The sequence below is a fragment of the Trifolium pratense genome, linkage group LG2 (assembly GCF_020283565.1).
Source record: "Trifolium pratense cultivar HEN17-A07 linkage group LG2, ARS_RC_1.1, whole genome shotgun sequence".
NCBI lineage: Eukaryota > Viridiplantae > Streptophyta > Magnoliopsida > Fabales > Fabaceae > Trifolium > Trifolium pratense.
Window position 1 is genome coordinate 52,973,809 of NC_060060.1, and position 13,568 is coordinate 52,987,376.

General features: G+C 32.3%; 2 protein-coding genes across 2 annotated transcripts; both read right to left on the reverse strand.

Annotated features, from left to right (window-relative positions):
• Window positions 1-1,560: 1,560 nt before the first annotated feature.
• Window positions 1,561-2,305, reverse strand: LOC123907397 (non-specific lipid-transfer protein-like). Its single transcript, XM_045957656.1, has 2 exons — window positions 1,882-2,305; window positions 1,561-1,760 (listed from the first exon to the last, which is right to left on the reverse strand). The coding sequence occupies exons 1-2, from the start codon at window positions 2,217-2,219 to the stop codon at window positions 1,748-1,750; spliced, it is 351 nt and encodes a 116-aa protein (XP_045813612.1). The 5' UTR covers window positions 2,220-2,305; the 3' UTR covers window positions 1,561-1,747.
• Window positions 2,306-4,456: 2,151 nt separating this feature from the next.
• On the reverse strand, window positions 4,457-8,608 carry LOC123907395 (E3 ubiquitin-protein ligase RGLG5-like). The gene is made up of 12 exons (XM_045957652.1): window positions 8,406-8,608; window positions 7,924-8,271; window positions 6,947-7,031; window positions 6,721-6,861; window positions 6,510-6,623; window positions 6,329-6,426; window positions 5,907-5,986; window positions 5,604-5,709; window positions 5,376-5,503; window positions 5,077-5,272; window positions 4,899-4,955; window positions 4,457-4,798 (listed from the first exon to the last, which is right to left on the reverse strand). The coding sequence occupies exons 1-12, from the start codon at window positions 8,415-8,417 to the stop codon at window positions 4,718-4,720; spliced, it is 1,446 nt and encodes a 481-aa protein (XP_045813608.1). The 5' UTR covers window positions 8,418-8,608; the 3' UTR covers window positions 4,457-4,717.
• Window positions 8,609-13,568: the final 4,960 nt, after the last annotated feature.

Sequence of the window (13,568 nt, forward strand, 5' to 3'; positions counted from 1 at the left end):
TTTTGAGGCCACCTTTATTGGAATAAACATCAATTTGTAACATGTGTGATCCTTTCTCTATAAGCTCTGGATAAAATTGTTTACCCCATGCACTAGCACTAGAGTTTGTTTGTTGTAACATATAGTCTTTCAAGCAAGTATTTTATTTTTAGAAAAACTAAAATCCCGACCTTGTAATCGGTCTCAGCCTAGTGGTCACTGATGTGATGACTACGTTAATGCAGGATTTTGGCGACTTTTCTGTTGCGAAATGAATTCATTTTTTGTGCAAATTGAAATGATTTGATGATCAACTGAATCATCTGAGGACATCCTTTCAAAGTACAAAAACTGGTCATCAAGAGATATATCAGAGAATCAGTTATAAGACCAAGCATTTCTGGAAGAATCCAGTTTTGCACTTTCGATCAGTTAAGGCTTGTAGTGTACATGATATCTGGTCGCGTAGCAGTAAGACATGGTTGGTTCCTAATCAAACTTCTATAACGGGATGCATCAGCATCTGATGATCCATCATCCATCTGTAGATTGATAGGGTATTATGCCCTTATAGACTACATTGGAAGAGGCTCTTTGTATTAGTTGGTCAATGCATCTAAGGTGAGTTACGAAATCCCGGCATGTCTTGTTATTAAATCAATTTTGGCATATAAAATAGTCATAACTGTGAGTTCATATTGAACTGAAAGTTTAGGCAACCTTTCTGAAGCACTTGGCCTTCATGATTTAAACTCCTAAAAACTATTCTATACTTCTCGTTACAATAGACATGAATAGATATTCTAGTTGCTTATTTTTCTTGAAACTCCTTTCCATTTCTTGAACAAATTGTGGACCATCATATTGTTTTGAAAAATTTACCTATTTAGGCTGCTATAATCTGTACTCAGAACAAACAAAGCTTAATGTTGGTTTATTTAGTAGTTGCTAGGGATACAAAGGAGTCTATTGCTATAATGTTTTTTTTGTAGTGCATTATGGAGTCTATGCTAAATAGATGAAAGATATCATCATATTAGCAACTATTTAAGATGCTGTAGTTGTTTCTCTGCTATGTTAAATTTGGTGTGTTTTGGAGGTTGTAGTTTTGTTTCTCTGCAGTGTTATTGAAGGCTGTAGTTGCAGGCCAGTTGAGGGTTTTTATGCTCAGTGCTGTTGGTTTCGATTAGTGTTTTGCTGCGTCTGGTTCAGCTGTGTTCTGCTGGTGTAACTGATCATTTTCGGGCTGGTGTTTTTATGCTGCTGCCCGCGTTTTTGAAGCCTGCTGTCGTGCTTTGTGCCACTGGTTTTTTTCTCCTGCAACTCGTAGAGTTTTAGTTTATAGCATGTTTTTGGTTTTGCTATTGGGGCTAGTGTTCGAGAATCGTGTTCAGACACGTTTGCTTAGGGATCAATTATTTTGGATCATTCTTGGAATGATGTTTCATATGTTATGTTTCATATGTTAAATTTCAAAATCTTGTCTTGAGTATTACTTTTTTTGATATTTTTATTTTGTTAACAAGATCCACAAACTGAAATTAAATAAAAGAAATTAGTTAACTAAATAAAAACACCCAATTAAAATATTTCACTATGTAATTTATAAAACAACACATAAAAAACTATCAAATACAGTCTGGTACAAGAAGATAGGGCCACATATAACATGAGCCTCCATCACTCTCATTCTTATTCTTAATAGCATTAAAAGGAACTTTCATATATAGTGAGAAGTTTCCATAATCTTGCATCTGCAATGTCATCTTCAAGCCTTGATGCTGTATAAATACAACAACAAAAACAAGTCAGTAAATCAGCAGTGAAAGAAAAAATATTTATGAAAAAAATACTAAAAAAATTGTAAAATTTTACTAGAAAACAAAACTATAAGACACATACGTAGCACAGTTGGTGGAGGTACTGATCTTGTATGGAATACTAACACCACATTTGCCGGGAAGAGCACCGGCGTTGTTAGTATTCAAACCAGAAATAGCACCAGCAGCATTTTTCAAGCAGTTGCAGGCAGCCTGACGATCAGGTGTGGTAACGGCGGCGGAGTTGAGTCTCTTGACTCCAGCACAACAGGCTGGAGAAGGACTAGGACCACCTTTAAGGTAAGGAATGCATTGAGCAAGAGCACTATTTACAGTTCCACATGAGATTCCAGCTTCTGCCATAGGTGCAATTACTATGCAAACCAACAAAACAACACATGCTACCTTCATGTTTGCCATTGTTTTCTTAATAGAAAATGTGTTTTTTTGTTTTGAATTTTTGGTTTGGAATGTTTGTTTGTTTGATGAGTGTAATGAGTTAGGGTGTGGGGGTTTATATAGCAAATAAGAGAAGGTGGGAAAATGAGTATAGTGATTGTTTTTGGCAAATGTCAAAGATTGGGTGGAAGTTATAAGTTGTATTAAATGAAGTCTGCTGCATACTCTTTAATTATTTGCAACTTGTCTCACTGTCATTCGATTTTAATTTAATGCTTTTGGTACGCTGTTAGATTCATGTTAGTAATGGTTTTTGTATAATTTCATCATCATTAATGAATATGGTACACGTTATGAACTCTTTGCCAAATTCGATGAAGTTCGGGTATTCTCATACTCGCCAGGGATAAAAAGTACAATTCCATATCTGATCAAATTCAGCTATCTTTGTTCAGCTACATCTCTGTATAAACTCATGTACCGAAATAGGGTAAAACCCAAATCTAGTCAATTTGAATTTTGTCCGTCAAAGTTAGGACAAATTCGATTGGATGCCCACAAGTACGGGTTTGTTGTCAAACTTACTAGTGGCCCCCTAAGATTAAGTTGTACACGAGAAAGATATTCGACTTCAAATCGGCCACCCACTAATTATATTTATGGGCAAGTTTGTTTTTTCAATCATATTTATCGGCATGGATACTCCTACTATAGTGAAGTGCTCGTACTGGGTATGTGTATATGGTACGTATATGATACTAGTACGTATCAATCCATACTTATTTTTATTTGGTTGATTCACGGTAGTGGACACGGTAAAAATGTGGACTGTAGAAAAATAACAAAGTATTTTTGATTTTTTTATTGCATTTCAATTCTCTCTTGATTTCGATGAAAATTATGCATGTTGGACAAAGCAAATATATATTGAAAGCATGATTAGAGAAGTGTGGTTAAAGCACATGGTCAATACTCAATACACAAATAGTTTGTTACTGTATTTTACTATTTTTTATAAATAATTGAATTTTTTTTCTCAACATATATGTTTACACAACAATAAGGTAGTAATTCAATAACAAAAATATTTCTTTGATATTTATATTAACGTAATATTTCATTCTTAATTATAAGCAAAAGTCAATTTTTCATATTCATCGAATAATTTATGTATTTGGTTTATATTATAGACCTGATACATTAGTTATTCAATGGACGACATGTTATTGGTACTGAGGTTTTGGTTTATTGGCTGTGCGCCCCTGGTGGTGTGAGAGTCCCTTTGGGATTTTGTGATTGTTTTTTATAGTCTGTCTGTTGTTGATTGTTTTGCTATTTTTTGGGTTTATTTTGTATGGCTTTTAATTGCCTCCTGTGTGCTGTTTGTCTGCTATATTATGCAGATTTTGTAACTTTCTCATCTTGAGTATCTCTTGTGCTTATGGATGAGTCATTAAATATATTAGCTGATTCAAAAAAGAAAAAGAATTATGTTACTGCATATACACCATTCCAGAGCACATAGTTTACAAAAACGCATCTCGACTGAACTTGAAAATATTACTGATATATTCGCAATTTCCATGGCTTGCGAGAAGGTTAGATATGGCGTGCAAAGTTCTTGAATTCTATGCCAGCCAATCAATATACAGCTGTTTCACTCAATGCATTCTTACAAGTAAGTGATGCAAAATATTGTGTTTCGATATATTGATCTTCTAAGAATAACTGATTCTGCTTTGTCTGCAGATGGGTGGCTCTGCTCTATTTAAAAGATATAAATCTCAGTTCATAAAAATGTTGAACGTCATCTCAGTCAACTTTTTAGTTAATCTAAAATCACATAATGTACCAGAATCGAAGATTATTGCTGCGGATATACATGCTTATATAGAAGATTAAATGTTCCTTCCGGCACCAGAAGGAACGAACCTGTGTTTAAATACGTTTTCACCTGCCAGCATGGGATGATTTCCTATTTATGGATGAGTATGAGTAATATAAACTAATGTGATGTAAAGAATGAGGGTACCACCAAGTAGAAATTTTTTATTTCCTTCTTTGTTATTCGTTGAAGGCTGTTGCATTTTATTTGGGCAGAATAAAGTTTGAGAGCCGAGTTTGATTTCGTTCTTTCAAATATTTTCACAAACCTGAGCAAAGGCATATTTAAAATATACCGAAAGTGTGGAATGGTTAACTAACAAAATTAGGTACTAGTAGTATACTGTATATGATAAACGGATGTGAACAAGCTCCGCAAACAAAACAAAAAAGGTGTTCATTGAAAAAATCCAGACAATTCTTAGCGAGACAGTTTACTGAATAACATGATGCCTTCAATGCACACAAAAGGAAAGAGCGAGAGCGAGCACATATATACAAAAGGGTAACACTCATTCTTTTATTCTTTATAAACAAAAACTCTTCCTTACTCTGATGTTCTAACCTTATCAAACCTTGATGAGTAACCTTAATCTGCCAATGAATGAAAATTTCATTGAAAGCAGCACATATAGCTAGTAAAGCTTTATCCTAGTACTGATTCTGCTCCGACAAATGGGACAAAATTCGAGGTCTTCTCCACATCCACAACAAGTCTGCCATGTGAGAAATACAAGGGAGAAGGGAAATAACTTAATATATATTGACCCCTTAATATAGATAACTCAATATAGCAGCATGTAGTTAAATTTTTACCTGATGCCCACAACCAAAAGCCATATCCTTCGCATCGGTAAGACAAATCGGGCAAACCTGCGGTCAACAATGATTATGAATGGTTGTGATGACATTAAAGTTGGAATTTGGAAAGGAAAACTATGTTTTAGTTAAATATGAAAGATGCTTCTCGCATTGGAAAGCATCGTCTCAATACCTTATTATCATGTAAAGAGCTTGTAGATGGTTGTGTGCGATTGTGAACACCGCTATCATATCCATAGTCAGTACTCCTAGGCACATTCTGCTGAAAACTGTTTGACCGAAAAGATTTTCCACTGATGCTGGAAGAAGTCCTATTATAAATTGGAGCAGGTAGAGGAACCCTATCTGGTGAATGTCCCCTCCGTGAACTAGTACAATGAAGACACGAGATTTTCAAATTCAGTTATAAGTTATTACACCAGTTAAACCTTCCTAGCAAATTTTAAGTGCCATATTTTAGTATTTTATTACCCCAATAGGCCAAGCTCTATGGTTGCCTTATATTGAGATGGTATCTCCATCAAAGCTCCAAGAGCAAACTCTGTCTCTTTCCGAGTTGGATTTACATTCTTCGACATTATCTTAGTAAAATTCACAAACTACATCCAGCCACAAACAAAATTATCACATCTCAACATAATAGGAAGAATATCATTTATATATGGCAGGTAAAAAAGGGTTAAGTGAATTGCACCAAACCTGGAAATTGTCAAATGCCCGAGAAGGGATGTTATCGTCAAATTCCTTCATCATCTCCCACGGTCCATCTCCAACTCCTACCAAAACTATTGACAGTGGATACTCACTGCAATTTAAAAAGAGTATAAGATTCTGAGAGTCTTCAGTACCGACATTCTAAGATGTAGAGGTTGAAACTGCTTATTATATAAAATAAAGGCCGAAACAGGGCCAAGCTTAATTCCGTTGTGACAGGGTGCCATCCTGAAGGGAAGAATGCAGAAGCTGAATGGTTTCTACATGAAAGAAAACTAAAAAACTCACCTGGCTTTTACGATCGCATTTATTGTCTTCTGTTCCTGCGGACTTAAGTGACCATGTTCTGTATCGATGCTTCTGGTCACCTGCGAAAAACAAGTCGAGCATCAGTTTTTGAAGCACTATCACTGAGCAGAAACAATGAATATCTACAGCAGTCTAATTTCATTCATGAAAACGTTACAGAAATGTAAGCATTTAGTTTTCTATTGCAGCTAATAAGATATTGTGTGTAATATTATGAGCTATGAATGATATATATTGTTAGCATTTTCAAGGCAAACCAAACGAGACTATGCTTGCACGGTACAACTAAAACATTGCAGTTTGTTCATATATATATATATGAAAGTTAAGATGATTTATAAAGAAACAAAGACCTTAAAAGTGCACCTATGAACAATGTGAAATATGAATTCAAGAATTACCTGTCCATCTGCAATTATGAGAAGGACATGATATTGGCCAGCACTTTGTTCAACAATAGTTATGGCCATTTCAATAATAGGGGCAAACGAAGTCGGTCCTGTTTTTATGAATGCCACGCGTTATAACGAGTCTGATTAAAATAATAATCTAAGATAACAGGTGAATGAACAAAGGCAAAACCTGCAAGTTTGAGGTGAGGAACAATTTCTCGGTATCTTTCCAAAACTTCCTCAAAACCATTGCATAATTGTTCTTCTGAATAGAAGCTAAATACATCTTGATCATGTGTAGATGCTGAAAAATAACAGACAGAAATAAAACAATCATGTTTGCGCAAAGTGTAAAAAGAAACTACGTTGGAAAAAATATTTAGCTTCACATCCGTCGTTACCATCTCCAAATCCAAAACATGGAATTAAGTTATCTTCATCAAAAGTAGATAGAGTTTTCCCAATAATAGAGATTGCTTGTTCATAAGGGTTTTGACTACTTCCAATGTGATGTAAACTTTTTCGGTTGAATGAACTCTTCCCTGATAAAAAGAAGTATATATTTAGCCTTAAAATTTACACACACAAAAAATATTCAAGCATGAAAATGCGAGTAAGAGATTACACCTGTCCACTCATTGCTCTTCGTGAAATCAATGCCGACAATGAGATTAGAAGATTCCAGCCCAGCATTTGCAAGAGCAGCAGTAACCTGTATTCAATTCACTTCATTATTTAACAATAATATCATGTATTTTCTCTCTAGAGTTGCAAAACAATAAATTTTGGTTGAAATGCTCAATGAATTATTTTCTCCTCATGATAACTTATAGAAACAAACAGCTTATACAAAATTAGTACAAGTTTATACTCATTTTCTTTTTGTTGATTATAAAAGCAGCTGATACATAAGTTCTTATATGATAAGAACTTATGAATAAGTGCTTAATTATGTTATTTATCCAAACACCCCCTAAATCTTATATTATAAATTTTATTGCAAATGATTACAAGCTTAAATACTTCACTCCTCGCTGTTTAAGTGGCAGAAAAGTGAACTTTGATTTCAGAAATAAAACTCAAAACATTTCCCTTTTACCCAATTATATTGAAATTATTAAATTGGTCCCCTTTTAACCAAAATATTGGGCACAAATGGTTAATGAGCTCCCCCTAGGACGAATCGTTCAGAAGAACCCGAGTTTGAGTCATGGTGGAAAAAATTCTTGGCCAGACTTTACTTACCCCGCGGCCCAACTCAGGATTACCGGGGGCCCTTCCCCTGGGAACCAGAAGGTTAAGAATCAATAAAAAAATTGGTCCCCTTTCCTTTTCATCTCAGTTTCTTTTTTTCCTTTTTTTTCCCCTTTTGCCTCTTATACCTAAACATCATACATGTTGCATTCACATTACCAAAGAGTATAATTGTTCAAGTCAATGATAAAAATTAAAAACAGTATCCAATAAGACTACTGATAATGATAATGACAAACAAAATCAAAGATCAAATCAAACAGTTCCTCTTACATACATATAACAAATTAAAAACAAATAAATAAAAACTACTACATGCAATGATAGAATTAAAATCTAATTAACATTACCTCATCCAGTGAATGATAATTATCAGCTATCCTTGAATACCTCTTATCTAACTTCTTTTTAGGCTGTGAATTCTCATAAAATGGAGCTGATGCAGCTTGATGGTGAGGTGTCTGATGATAAGGACTCTGTTGAGGATATGGTGATTGTGGTGGATATCCATATTCATCATAATTATTATTATTCCATGAAGATGAAGAACCTGAAGACCCTGAAGACCTAAATGAAGAAACATGCTGCTTCTTCTTCCTAGAAGACCCTTTTGAACTACTCCCTCCCATAACAATCTCTTTCACAATAAAACAAACTATACACAAAAAAATTGCAACCAAAGTTGTCCAAGTTTCTAGCTGCAATTCATAAACATATACATGAATCAATGTTTATATAACTTAGGCTGAGAAATCAAAGTAAAATAACCATAAAAAGGAAAGTTCTAGGTCATTAGACAAAGAAAGAGAGTGAGTGAGACTTATTCATATACCTGATGATACATTTCTACAATAAGAAATTCAAGAGAAAGAAGAGTGTTGTTAGAAGGAACCCAGCAAGGTCAAGTCAACTGGTTTAACTTTTTCACTTCTTTCTTCTAGTTCAAACAAGTTTCAATTTTTTTAGATTAATCTATATCACATCACATAATCTATAAAAAAAAGAAATTGATTTTCTTTTATTAATGAGAAGTATTCACTAACTTTGTCGATGATTAATCTCTGTTTATATACCGTGACCATCACTCCTACCACGTTTTTTTCTATCCACAATGTCCGAAGAACTTTACGTAAGAAATTTGAGTTCAGTTCCACTTAGACAAACTTTAATTAAGAGATTTAAGATCAGTTTTTGTATAATTTTTATTTGTTTATGGGTGGGAAACAATTTTTTATCAAAGAGTATATCCATAAACACATAGTGAATTAAATAATGCTTAGGAGAATGGTTGAGTTATATGGACATTTCACATCTAAAGGTTAACATGTATGTCGGATACCAGTTAAAGAATCAAATGTACTAAGATTTTCTTAAAATTTGTGCAGTTAATTCTTCAAAAATACAAATAGTGATTTTCAAATATAAAATTTACTTATTTTATTTCTTTAATTGATGTCTCGGAATACTAATTAGCATCAACCATTTTTATATAAGAAGTTAACAAGAAACTAATGATTGTAATTAGAAGTAAGTAGTTTTGTATCATATCATAAAGTTGACATGGAATCTTCTTTAATCAATTTATAATAGATTTTCTCCACCGATGCTTCCTAGTAAATACGGTGCAATTTTGTACCATATCATAGTTGACAATGCCACACAATCAGAAACTACATAGAATGTGACCATGTTGGATAAAGTTTGGTTATTCTAGAACAAATAATATAAGACATAAATAAAAATTGCATAATATTATGTAGACTCAATGGATAATGACTTAGATCCGTAATGGTATTTTTCTCTCATGTCATCATCCTTCCTCCAAGTTAGGTTTTGATTTGGTTGGATGGATACAATAATGGTTTTGGCTAAAGCATAAAACGTTAAATTTGCTTATACTACATGAGAGTAACAAGAGCATACCTGTAAAAGTTGTAAATCTCAATTGTAAATGAATTTAATGAATATTGTTGTAGGTGGTTAGAGTGGTTCCCCTAACTCATTCCAGTTTCGAGTATATTGGTGGAATCAAAGAGTAGATCTGTTTGTATTTAGGTTAATTCGGTATTTATTTGGATATGTATCCTTAAATCTTTGAGATTGATAATTCTGGTAGGTTCATAAATAGATTTAGTAAATTTTAAGAATCAGAATTAGGAGATTTAGTAAATTTTTTGATTTATCCACTCGACGTTATACCGATCCATATTCAAATAATATGTGTACATGTATCAGAGTGTTACGAATATTTAACCAATCTTATAAATACTAGTGGGTCAGGCATCGGTGTCTAACTTATGTCAAAAAAAATATGTGTTATGTTATGGTGAGTTTGTTAATAAAAGATTTTTGCTTCTAAAAAATATGTGTTTTTTTTTTTTATAAAAAAAATAATGTGTCTTATGTTATGGTAAGTTTTTTAATAAATTTTTTTTGTTGCTACTAAGTAAAAAAATAAGGATATTGTTGATATTATATATCAAAAGTCCACACTAAAACTCATGTATTCTCTTTATATCAGTATAAATATAGAATAGATACATTATCTTGTCTTGTGAAAATCAGAAAACAATGAGACTATAGATGAATCTAGAAAACTATTAAGCAGAGCCGAAAATATACACTACAGTTTGCCTATGTCGGCCGGAGAAGAAAAAAACACTACGGTTTACCCTCAACATTTAAGTGGAAAAAGTATCTCAACCATTCATTTTAATCTAACGGTTGTAATTTATTGCTCTCACAATAAAATATTCATCTCATCTAATATGTTCAAGGGAGGGAGGTAGGGTTGTAAATGGATATCCATGGTGGCGGATAGTATGATATTTGTGTGAATCCACTCCGGTGGATAAATATGTTATATGTGTTCGCTCCATATCCGTGCGGGTATCCACAGACTTTGAGATATCTGTGGATATTTTTAGATATCCATGGACGAAATGACAAATTAGGGTTTTTTATCGTAAATGAAAAGTTGCAAGTTGATGAATTTTTTTACATCAAAAGATGAAAAAATAACATGAAAAGTTTTCTATATTGAATATGAAGGGAAAACAAAAAAATATGAGAAGACTATTTGTTTTAATAGGGACATTTAAGTAATTTTACTAATTTTGCGGGCACGAATAGTATTAAACCTGCATCTGTATCCATTAGATACAGATAATTGAAATATCCATTTATTTTATCCGTGGATATCTATTATTTTTGCCATACTTCCCGCTCCGTGTTCGTAGCGAATTTGTATGCAAATATTTTTGCCATCGCTAAGAATGGACCTGGTCCCCAACATGCCCCTCTCTAAGTCAGTTCCGGGACGGAATGAATTTGAAAGCTGTCAATTCTCCAAATTGTTTTTTTTCTCAATATATTTTTGAGTTCTCAATATCATAGAATTTTAGCTTTAACGAAATGAGAAAGGAAAAAAAAAAAACTCGTAACAAAGTGGAGGACTGTTCACTATCTTATTTTTATTTGTTCGTTTACTTATTTTCAACTTTCTATCCTCCATTTTCCACCGAACTCTCAAACAAATCTATAAGTTTCGTTACTTGACGAAAAAAATTATAAGTTCATCTAAGTTGGACATGGACTCTTAGTTTGGTTATGAACCAAAAGATATCTTAGACTTGGCAATGAAAAGGGGACTTGAATTTCCTCCATATACATGTTCAAGTTGAACATGCCTTCTAATTAATTAATTGATTTTAAATGGTTAATTGTTAAAATAAAATATGTTCAAATAAATATCTACTTCATTGTAGTTTTGATGATTAAATCAAAGAAATAATTTATCTGATTGTGTTTTCGAATTTTATAGGCATGAAAAACATTACAATTGAATGAAAATAATTAATGTATTTTATATATATTCTCATGATTATCTATACAAACATGATTGAGACAACACTCATTCTCATCCTCTTGACACAACAAAAAATCATAAGAATTTAAAGTCGGCGATTGTCCATTACTGGCAACAACTAAAAACTTCAAGTGAAAAAGCAAAATGATAAGTCTAAAGTCGTCATCATTTAGACATCACATATGATCAAGGAAAGTCAAGTCAACATTACACTTCATTGATTGGACATTTGTTGAAGACTTTACCCTGTAGTCAACAAAGATAATCTGATAAAGTCAAGTCAACACTTCACTCATTCATTTATACATATGCAAGTAAATTTATGTCACCAATGAGTTAGTCACACCCAAATAACTCTCAAGCCACGGTCATATTGTGTCAGCTCATGATCTGCACGCAAGTTCAAATGGAAAGAAGTACTATCTCACAACGGCTATGTTGCAATGATTTTATTCATCTTCTGATAAAAAAAAAAATCCACTAAACTCAGTGTGTATCATATGTGCCTATTAGATTACCAGTGTAAGTCCAAGCATTGCATCCAGAGCTTCAAAGAGCACCAAAAAAGTGTGTTATCGTGATTGCTTGACAAGTGAGTATCACGAAATTTAGGTGTAAATGAATACATATAAGTGCTTATGGAATGAACTTTTTGGATGTGAAGAATGCATCTTAGGATATTTGCCTATGCAAAAGCACTTAGAAGAAATTTGAGGTCAAATGAATATCTTATTCTCTTATTCTATTAAAAAAAAACCTAGAATATTTTTTTTTGACAAAGAAAAGAGCTTTGTGTTTTTCAAAATAATATATGATGTGTTGGTATATTATTGGATGCATGTGTAAAAAATATTTACACTGACGATACACAACAATTAAACTCAAAATATAATCTCTCATAATTGAGTTAGTTCCTGGGTACAACTGAATATGGTGTCATTATAGGGAAGTGTCGTAGTTTAATTTCGTCATTTGAAAATTGTAAGGTCAGTTATGTTTAGGAGACAGACCAATCGAGTAGTCATGATTTAGCTCAAGCAGCTCGTTTTAATATTAATAGCCATATTTTCGATTATTGTCCATCTTATATCCAAATTAGTACTATTATGAATAAAATGTATAAGTTTGCTCTTGTAAAAAAAAAAAAAAATTTGGGTTTGCCCAATAATAATAGAAGGGTAAATAGTGTCATACCCCCCTGCAAAATAGGCGAGTTTTGCGTTACCCCCTGCAAAATATTTTTTTGAGATTACCCCCTGCAATGTCAAGATTCCTTGCGTTACCCCCCTGGCTCAACAAGTGGGCATATGACATGGACGAATCTTGACGTGGCATGACACGTGGAAATTAATTTATTTTTTATTTATTTTTAATTGCCAACTCAGTAATTATTTATTTTTTAATTAAAAAAAATGAAAAAAACTTTTTTTTTTAAAGAAACTTTTTTTTTAAAGAAATCTTTTTTTTTTTAAAGAAACTTTTTTTTAAAAAAAAACTTTTTTTTAAAGAAATTTTTTTTTTTAAAGAAATTTTTTTATTTAAAGAAACTTTTTTTTTTGGTTACTCTATTATTATTAGTTATTATTATTATTAGTTTTTTTGTTACTATTATTATTATTAGTTTTTTTTTCATCTTCATTTTTTTTTTTGTTACTCTATTATTAGTTATTATATATATATATATATATATATATATATATATATATATATATATATATATATAAGAATTTTTTTATATATATATATATAATAACAACTTTTAGTAAAAAAAAAAAAAACTTTCTTTTAAGTAAGTTCATAAAAATATAACAACTTTTAAGTTTTTTTTTCATTTTTTAAATTAAAAACCCACATTAATTAATGAGTTGACAATTAAAAATAAATAAAAAATAAATTAATTTCCATGTGTCATGCCACGTCAAGATTCTTCCATGTCATATGCCCACTTGTTGAGCCAGGGGGGTAACGCAAAAAATCTTGACATTGCAGGGGGTAATCTCAAAAAAATATTTTGCAGGGGGTAACGCAAAACTCGCCTATTTTGCAGGGGTATAACACTATTTACCCATAATAGAATTCCAAACGGTGAGTTAATGGGGTATAGAAACGAACGGTCAAGATTAACCT